The following is a 10512-nucleotide window of genomic DNA, read 5'->3' on the forward strand; positions in this document are numbered from 1 at the left end:
CGTTTCAGGAGAAACTTGTGCGCAATGTCCATTAGAGGCAAGCGACCTGAGGCGACATCCCTCACATTAAAGAGCTCAACCCCTGTGAGGAGCAGGCCGTGGAGCTGTTGGGGAGGCACTCTGCTTTAGCCGTGGGAGATGGCGAGGTCAGTGGCACAGTGCTGGCGCCAGGTTAGTGGATTCATACCTACACAGCTGCCACAGCATCCCTGTGAAGCAGCGCACAGCCACAAACTTCCACATCATTTCCTATCTCCTTAATCCCAGAGGAGTTATCCTCACCCTCCTTTTCTGCTGATCCATCAAAGCAACGGGCAGCATGATGAGGAAGATAATAAGTAGAGGAAGAGCAGGAAGAGGAACAAGAAAGAAGGAAATTCTTCAGTGTGGACAATGAGGATGACAATGCCAATGAGGATAATGATGAAGAGGGAAAGGTTGTGAAGGTCAAACCTAACCATGAGTCCCTGGACCAAGATCCTACCGCATGTTCCTCTACCAGAACCCTCTTGATCTAACCCCCTGTTTTTTCACTTCCACACACCAGCTTAGATACTTTCATCTAGAGGGAATTAGATAAAATGATGAAGATGTGGCACCAGGTAATTCACAGAGCACGAAGGAACCAGAGGACTGGTTGAAGGGTTGCCACCTTCCCACTGAAGGCTGACAAGACTGTTGCCCATTGTTTTAGAGTTGTAGGACCCAAAACTCATGGGTGCTCACCTAAAATGAAGCACATTCAAGGAACATCATACCTCCATGCAGACTTTGAGGTCAGTCTCTGCAAATGTGCAGCAACTACCAGGTGTAACTGCAGAGTTTACAGCTCTCGTTTGCAGCAACGTCATGAAGTTTATCCTTCATTGCAGCTTCACTGGGATCTGCCACAGTCCCTCACCTAAGAAGCATCCAGGGACCAGTCAGTGTCTCCTTCTTTATGGAAGCACAGCCTTCAGCTCTGGTGGCAGTGGGGGATCTCCCTCAGGACAGCAGCACATGCCAGGCATCCCGCCTTACCCATCAGAGCAGCACACCAGTGCCATGTTAGAGGTGACACCAGGATGCACAGGCAGAAGCTCCAGAGATGCAGCCAGCAGAGGCTCCCTCCCAGGAGCAAACTGCCACATCAGTCCCTTAAGTCTTTTGTAGCACATGAGCAGCCAATCACCATCTCATGATATTGACCTTCAGGTTGCACCTAGGAGAGCCACTAGACTAGGAGAAAGGAAGGCACGTTTCGTCATCCAGGGGAAGCATAATATGGGGAGAGAGTAGATTGGATTCTCTTCGCTTCGGAGTTTGTTGTATTAAAAGAGAAGGTGCACATATATTGTACTTTGTTATTCATGGTGATTAGAGTCATACAGAAAAAGGTGTACTTATTTCATGCTAACTTACTCAATCAGGTGATTATCATTGACATGGTCTGAAGGGGCAAAGAGGTCTGATGTGTTCTGATATCCTAGGATGGGTACTGAATTGAAAGATTAATCCTTTATTTGAAAGGGGAGAAGGAGTTAAGGTAGACTTTTAAACAGAAGAGACTTCAGTGATCAGTTCTGTTCTGATGCCCTTTGCAGCTGTCGCTGAGGTGTCCTCTGAATGATACTCTCCTCCATCTACTACATGTACTTCTGCCTCCAAAACAAATAGGGCCACTTCTTCAAATTTATCTGTGGCCAATCCTTTTCATATGGCGAAGTTGTGCAAACAGGCTACAACAATGCGTGACACATGAGCTGGGGTGCACTGTAAAGCCATTCATTTCCTGTCAAGGTAGCAAAATGCCCCTATAAAACCCCAATGGTTCTCTCAATTACCACTCTGGTAGAGGCATGTGCTTCACTGTAATGTTCTTCTACTTCTGTTCATGCAATTATTAGTGAGGTCATTATACCTGGGAGCTAGAATTACGCTTTGTCACCCACAAGCCATCCAATGATGTGATTTATTTCCTTGAAGAGCTTAGGGAGAGCCAAAGGATGAATGCATCGTAATAACATCCAATCTCACGTTGACGTGCAGGATCCTTTGCATGTTGTCACATAATCTGTACGTTCATGGAGCTTTTCTGTTGAGGAAGTTGAAGTGGGTTAACTGTAGAAGCTCACAAAGCAAAATGGGTGCCATCTATCACACCCTGGACTTTGGAAAAGCCACAAACCCCATAAAACTGGATGGCCCTAATCTCGCTGTTGCCTTGTAGTAATGTCAAATTGGATAATTCAACAGGCCTCCTGAAAAGTGCATCAGTTAGCTGATGAACATGTGCCCATATGGAACCCTGGCTGAGATCCCCCGTGGCTGCCTGAAATAACCCAGTGCCATAAAAATTGGCTACGGTCGTGACCTTCATAGCCACAGAGAGAGCAGTGCAGGCAAATATCTGTGGCTGCAAGTCATTACTATTTCAGTATGCCCCACCATCAACATCCTGCAGGTCACCGTTGTCCGGAATCTCAACTGGACCAGCCATATGAATGCCGTGGCTACTAGAGGCTGGATATTCTGTGACAAGTTGCTCACCTCTTGACACTCCAAATCCTCTCCACCACTACAAGGCACAAGTCAAAGAGTGATGGAATACTCTCAACTTGTCTGGATGAGTGCAGCTCCAATATCACTTAAGACACCATCCAGGACAAAACAATGTACTTGATCAGTACTTCATCCACTAGCCTAAACATCCAACCCCCTCCATCAACGGTGTACCATGTTTGCAATGTGTACTATCTACAGGATGCACTGCAGCAACTCACTACAGTTTCCTTAGCAGCACCTCCCAAATCAGCAACAACCCCCACCAAGAAGGACAGGGACAGCAGGTGCATGGTAACACACCACCTCCAAGTTCTCCTCCAAGTCACACATCATCCTAATATGGACACATTTCGCCGTTCCCTCATCATCGCTGGGTCAAAATCCTGGAATTCCCTACCCAACAGCATTTAGGGGCACACAGATTGCAGCAGTTTAAGAAGAAGGCCCACCACATCTTCTCAAGGGCATCTAGGGATAGGCAGCAATTTCCGGCCTTGCCATCGATGCCAACATTCCGAGAATGAATTTTTTAAAAACTTGGTGGACAGATCGTGGGAAGGTCCAAATTACGTTTGGAAACTCAGGTCAACCAATTTTGGGGCAGAAACCATCAGAAACAGTTTCCACCCTAATTTAGCTGACCAAAAAAAAATGAGTTGCTCCAATTTTATGCTGGGGACCCACCAAAAATGGCATGGAATTTCAGAACCAAGATCTTTGGCAGAATTTTCCACTTGCTTGGTACATCCCAAATGCAAATACTCTGTGGAACAATGTGATTAAGTTATCCCTTCCTCTCACACATTTCTTATTATTTATTATGTCATCATGTGTTCTTGTGCTCAAATTGGAATTGGTGTCAGTGCAAAATTACCCATCAGGTACAAGAATATAGGCAAGCATCCAAATTTCTTTTATTTTCTGTTACAAAAGCATTTCGGAAGGAAGCAAAGTATTGTATTGTATTCATACAATTTATTTCTTCAGACATATTTTTGCTCAACCCTCTTCTGATAATTCAGTGAGTAAATACAGTAATGTGCTACTGAACTTTACAGATCAGGAAGTTGCCTATTCAAACCATGGTCTGTATTAATTTAGCAGGTCTCACACAGGACAGTAGGGGAGACTCTACAATTGGCTTCAGCATCCCAAATTAAGGAATGAAAAATTAACTTGCGAGCCTGCCCCGATTAAAATCCATTGAGTCCTGCTGGAAGCCTTCAGTTATGGACATCAGGCCTACTGCCCATCCTCACACATGGGGGCCAGTTTTCCTCATCAGAATACCCTGTTAATATTTGCTCTATAAGGTTATATATTATATAATCTTAAATGAGGTCCTCTGCCCAGTTGCGTGTGGTGCACATTTCTGGCTGAGGGAGCAGTAAAAGCTCCTTCTTGAAAAAGACAGGAACATAATTTTAATATTTAAATGATGCGGGAATACCATTCTAGGGTCTCTCATGCCATTATTCCTGCTTTAATGCCGTTTCTAAGACCTTTGGTAAGTAGGCATCTGGAGTTGCTAGGTGATGAGCAGTGCAGGTAAACAAATTTAAAGGGCCACAAGAAACTTCTTTCTGCTGGTCTAAGGCCACTTCGGGCCCTCATGGCACCTAAAGTTCTCATGAACCTTTGTGCCAATTGTTTAATATTTCATTGCGCGACACCTTCACAGCTATCAATTAGCTTCCCAGTGGGAACTCTTTCAACATGAAGTATTGGGAAGAGGGAGAACCTGAAGGGATGGCAAGTGGGTTGCAATACATGAGAGGTGCCTTGTTTTCACCCACCAATACTTGCACAGATATGATCAGTGCAGATAGAGGTTCCAACTATCAAGGTAGGTTGTGGCATCAGACTCAATGGGGCAAATATGGGTGAAGACCTGATTAACCATTATGCTGGATTGTTCTTTGGAGCCATCCTAATGACAGCATGTCATTGTTTTACATGGTATTGCATGAAAGAAGACATGCCAAGTTTCTGACCTGAGCACACCTGGTGATGTCATTGAATTTCTTTCAGCACTTCAGCCAGGTCCTGTATATGCTATTGGTATTAACATGGTAGGCAACTTCCTGCCAAGCTTCTTCTCAAACTCTCTGTCAGACACAATGTCCATCTGAGGTAAACAGAGCGTTCCCCTTCTCCTCAAATTGCTCCGTCAACATATCCATGGGCACCGTTCAAAAACGGAAGTAGCCTGCCTCTCCGTCAACTGCACGAAAACATGTCAGTGAAGCTCTTGTCCTGCCCCCATTGGGCAAGCGGCCTATACCAAGTGGTTTTTGCACTTGCAGCTCACCCACAAAATCAAATGAGGTGAACTGGCTGTCGAATGATCCTGCCCCGCCCAAATCCTGGTCAAAGGGGGAAGAATAGGTTGGAAGAGCTTCACTGACATGTTTTCTTGCAATTGAGGGAGCGGCAGGCCACCTCAGTTTTAATCCTGCATGTGAAAAATCCCCTCCCCCCCCTCCCCCCTCCAAATTACAGCATTAATAAAATTGTATGTTAAAACGCTAAATATATATGGAGGTAGAATTTCCGCAGTGTTCTCCCAATTTTTCATCGTAACTTTTGCAGGAGATTGGCAGAAGTCCCAGAGAATTGGGGAAACGGCCATATACGCAATTTCTCTAGGGTTTCCTACAATCTTCCATCAAAGTTACGGTGGGAAATTGGGAGAACCCCTGTGGAAATTGTAAGTGATGATAATTTACCCTTGTACCTATGCAGGTGGCATCAGTTTATTTGATTGCATCAGTTATAGCACCCCAGATATTTGCAAAAAGAAATGGCCTAACTGAAGTCTAATCAAATTAGGAGGTAAAAATCTTCCTGTCGATAGTTTTAGTGAACAAATTGACACGCATGACTGGTATAACACAGGATTTCTCATTTTGTTGACTTTTTTATTAAAATTGTAGATAGGAGGAATTTTACCCACCCCTCCCTCAGAGACTCCGATCACAAGATACAAGTTCCAGAGGACGAATGGCCCCTGTGGAACAATAGCTCAGCATGAATCAGTGCCTTTGGGAGGAGGGGAGAAATTGGTGATTTACAAACAAAGTGTCATCACTTTGTAGGCAAACTTTTCTGTTTACATGTTTTGTACTACACAAACATTGATATGCTTTTTGTTATGTTCCAAAGCTGTGTGCCGACAGAAATGCCTGTATGGAGGCAAATGTATTCTTCCAAATGTGTGCTCCTGCCGTCCAGGATATACTGGAATCATTTGTGGTAAGAAGGTGAGAGTGACATTTTGGAAAAGAAATATTATATTCTCATCTTTTCTAAAAAGCCAAGTATTCCCTTGTTGTACCTGTCACGATTTGGGCTTTTTCCTAAATCTCTTTATTTGTGTTTACAGCAGAATGCAGTGTCTCCTTTCTCAGGTTAAACCAGACTGTTTGCAACCTCAGTATCCTATTTAACCTCAATCTGAGCTTTTGACCCAATATCTTCTCCATCACAAAGACTGCCTACAATCACCTCCCTAACATCACCTATCTCCATCTTGGTTTCAGCCCATCTGCTGCTGAAACCCTAATCTATGCCTTTGTTGCCTCCAGACTCACCTATTCCAATGATGTCCTGGCCAGCTTTCCATTCTCCACCCTCTGTAAAACTCCTAAACTCTGCTGCCCATATCCTATCCCACACCAAGTCCCACTCATCCATTACCCCTGTGCTTGCTGATGTACATTGGCTTCCAGTCCCCCAACTCCTCAAATTTAACATTTTTATCCTCATGTTTAAATCCCTTCATGGCCTCACCCCTCCATACCTCTGTAACCTTCTTAGCCTTACTACCCTCTGAGAGCACTAGGTTCCTCTTCTGCATTTCCATTTATCCCAACTCCAGTGGCCGTACCTTGAGCTGATTAGGCCATAAGCTCTGGAATTCCCTCCCAATGCCCCTCTGCATCTCTCTCCTCCATTAAGATGCTCCTTGGCAAGCAGTGTCGGTGCACCTAATTGACACAATAGCTCACCTGATTTATTCAGATGAGGCCCAAGCACGAATTTAGTTTGGTCCTCGGGACTCTCCATTCCAGCGCACCGCCGGAATCGCGCTCGGTTTGAAGTGCTAAGGAACTTAAGGCTGAAACCTCCTCCTTTGGCTCGGCAGCCATTTTTGTCTGATCATACTTCTGTGAAATGACTTTGGACGTTATTCTACGTTAAAGGTGCTACAAGTCATTGTTGTTGTTCTGGTTTCTCCTGTATGGCTGCCTCAGCTGAGATCAGCTGACTCAACACAGATCAGAAATCAAAGAACCCTCTGGTTTTTCTGGCTCAGTTATACAATGCCTTATACAATACCAACGGAGCAGCTGAAGAAGTGTTTCTTAGGACTTTTGCAATTGCTACCGAATTATATAACCAATTCATTATCCACAAGTTGAGACAGGCTTTCCCAGTTAGCACTAGTGTAAATAAATCTTTGTTATGACTGTGACTGAGCAAAATCTGATAATTCCCAATAATATGTTTCTACAATTCATTGTTCTTTTTTTCCAGATACCAATAAGACTGGGTTAGCTTGGCACCAGTGTCTAATATCCCTCCCAGCAATAACAAACATAATGCTGAAGTTGGTTGTGAGAACCGGAAATGGTTTTGCTCAATTATAAAGACTGCAAATATCAAAGGACGGACTGTGTTAAATTAAAAGATTAAACCAAGGGTTTGATCCAAACCATGCACAGACACTTGCAACTCAGTATTAAAAAACAGTGCTCTTCAAGTGTTCTTGAGTAAAGTGGTGTGTTTACAGTTTGAACAGAGAAATGTGAGGTATTGTAAAGCAAAATGTAATTACTGCTCATACCACTTCTTCCTGTAGTTTTACTACCTCATAATGGAATGCCTAAGGGCTCATTGTAGAGTCAATGATGGTTGCAGGACACTTGGGAAATCACCTGTTTTTGTGAAACATTTACATAATGTCCACCTACTGTGGAACTTTTGACTTTATTCTGATATGTTTACTGAACTCTAGCAGATCAGTGAATTGTTTCAAAGAATTATTATTTTTATTGCATTGTTTCTTAAATGAACTTTCAGACCATAATGAACTGTATGATCTGCAACTATATTAAGATTAAATTTAATACAATAAATCTGTTCTCAGTGTTTTCCCACAGTCAAATGCGCATGAGCAAACATGTCAGGTTGTTTGAGGCTCCTTCACGGTTCACTGAGTAAATGTGCCCTGTGGTATATAACCATTCAGGAGGCTCTCAGGTTCTGTTCCTGGTTTGTGCTGAGTGAGCAGATCTCAGCTACGTGACACAATTGTCCTCAGCATCCCTAAGGAGAAGGAATCAGGTTGGGTGTGTGTATGTGTGTTGGAGTAAACAGGATCACACTTGAATAATTGCTATTTTGAGTAATAGACCAGAAGGTTAAAACGAAATTAAGGCTCAGAATTCCTGTCACTGATATTAGTGGATGAACATCCAAAGCACCATGTAACATTCCTGTGGCCAGTATTTTAAAGGAGGCATTAGCCCATTGATCTTAAACAGGCTAATGCCTCCATTAAGATAGTGGACAGAGCAATGTCATACAGATTTGTTAAAGGTTCATCCACTTATATCCCCAACTGTAATTTCTGTATTTTTGTCTTTAATGTAAGCTCATGAGATATAAAATACATAAAATCATGTGTACTTCAAGGTGTGTAATAATCATTTACTGTGTAAAAAATGCTATCATCATGGCTAATATGTACTGATATGGACATATTTTTAAAATGGAGTTACTGAAACCAGTCAGAAATAGCAGAAACACAATAACCATGCACATGTGATGTGGGTATTTTTGGCCCCAGATGTACTGGTTAACTGCATTGGATTAGGGCACATCCTTAAGCATTGTGCACAATCCCTATAGTGTAATTCAATATTATCCTTCCTTCATTCCCTTTCACAGACCTGAAAAGTTCAACAATGATCCAAGCAACTTATTATAGCAAACTCCAAATCGCTGCCATTTTTGATTATTGTAGAATGTTTACAGACCTGCTCACCATGTCATGGAGGGAGGCAGTATAGCACCCTATCTTGCAGAAATACTATATTGTCTGTGCACATGGTTCCAAGAGTTCCAGAGTAATGGAAGAATAACCAATACTTACATAAACACACATACTACAGTTTTGTATGACATGTCCAACAAGTTGCAGAATAAAGTTTGAAATCTTAACTAGGTGGATATTAGCTGTTTTTTTAAACCTGTGGTAGGATGTTGTTGTGTCGTAGTATATGATGGAAAAAGTGATTTGGGAAATTATTAACATAATCTCATGTTTTTGTCATTAAATATTAGGATTAACTTCAGTGTTAAGAATTACAGTATTCACATAAAGCCACGAGATTCAGGCACATTGTTGAATATGTTGCTTTGTTTCGTTCTGCTCTAGTTGCATACAACTGATATTTTCCCGTACAATATTCACAGTTGTTCAATGTATATTAAGTTAACGGTGTTGTTTATAAACTGTGTTCAAGATCCCATTTTAAGGTGAATATTTTGTATCAACTCAATAATCCAAATTAGTCAAATTAGCAAAACTATTTACTGTTTTAAACTACTTTTATAGGTAAGACAATAATAGCTATAATATTCTATCAACAATGACCCAGACCCCATAAATTCTTGAGATTTCTGATTTTTGTGCCAATTAAATTATTGAAATCAGCATAAAAATATTGAAAATCAATCGAAGCTGTTGCACAATACATTTGTGTATTGAACACACCAAACTATATTGTCTTATTAATACCACAATAACTTTTGTTTTTATTCCTTTTTCTTTTAAGTATTAAACATTGTATATATAAATGACTTGTGTGAACATTATGGTTTTCATGTAACAAAGTATTTGAAATTTAATTTTAATTACTGAGTTGTAAATCCTGTACATTCAGAATAAACACATGAAACCGAAGGCATTGTTTTTAGCGTCTTTTTTAAAATATCAATCTGAGCCTAGGGATCTCAGCAATTTTTTTGTCTTAATGATTGTTATTAAAAAAGTTCCAACCTAGTTTTCTCTAAGAAAATCATTCACCTGGTATCATGCTGTGTAGAATATTACAGTTACCCCATTTGATGAGGGCCGTACCTGGAAGAACAGCTAGGGTGGGAGAGAATAAGGGTTTTATTGGGGACAAGGGCATCAAAGGTGGAGGAGAAGCAGTAGCTGAGCAAATCAACAGCTGCAGAAGTATCATGGCAAATGGAGGGCCAGAAGCCAGGCATTTGGGAGTTTGATAGTGCAATTATTACTTACTGGGGGAAAGGTTTTTTCCAGTGTCAGACGCAGGAGGTAAGGTTCGGGGCGGGGGGGCGGGTAGAGGGATGTGAAAGGTGAGGGATACAAGGAAGTGTTTAGAGATGGCCTTGTCTGTGATCAAGATGATGGTTGTAGAGAGGCCACGTGAGATGGCAAGGTCAAGGGGATGGGCATGAATATGAGTAACAGAGTTTATATGGAGATGTTGGTTAAGGGAGGGCAGTGAACTCAGATGAGAGGGTAAAGTGAGTTGAGAAAACTGGGCGGAAGAGAAGGTAAAAGGTGGGGTTGCCTGAGCACCGTTTCTTTACACTTGGGTAGTCAAGGCAAGGGACTTGCAGATGAAAGCAAGAGGGAGATACAGATATAGATGAAGCTGGCCTGGCCACTTGGATTGAGAATTTGACACTAGTCTGGTTCCTTTCAGTCTCAATCTCTTGATTCTTCTGGTTCAAACATTTTAATTAGGTCTATTGGCAGCAAACACAATTGGCCATTTGTGCTAATGCATTTTGTTTTGGACATACCTTGAAAAGTAGGCAAGACAATAGGCCCCATGCCTGACATTTTAAAAAGAATGTGATCCGACTGCTACCCTCACCATAATATATAAAGTCTAGACGGAGTAAACTTTAAGCAGCAGTGTA

At 42.0% G+C, this 10512-nt stretch overlaps 1 protein-coding gene across 1 annotated transcript in view; it reads left to right on the forward strand.

Annotated features, from left to right (window-relative positions):
- The window catches only part of vwde (von Willebrand factor D and EGF domains), a 150805-nt gene extending 141391 nt beyond the window's left edge, over positions 1 to 9414 (forward strand). Inside the window, exons 28-29 of the mRNA XM_067995918.1 lie at positions 5710 to 5807; positions 7084 to 9414. Coding sequence (XP_067852019.1) covers positions 5710 to 5807; positions 7084 to 7104 — 119 coding nt within the window. The 3' untranslated portion in view covers positions 7105 to 9414. The remainder of the gene's footprint in view (positions 1 to 5709; positions 5808 to 7083) is intronic.
- Positions 9415 to 10512: the final 1098 nt, after the last annotated feature.

This window comes from Heptranchias perlo, chromosome 2 (genome assembly GCF_035084215.1).
Source record: "Heptranchias perlo isolate sHepPer1 chromosome 2, sHepPer1.hap1, whole genome shotgun sequence".
NCBI classification, from domain to species: domain Eukaryota; kingdom Metazoa; phylum Chordata; class Chondrichthyes; order Hexanchiformes; family Hexanchidae; genus Heptranchias; species Heptranchias perlo.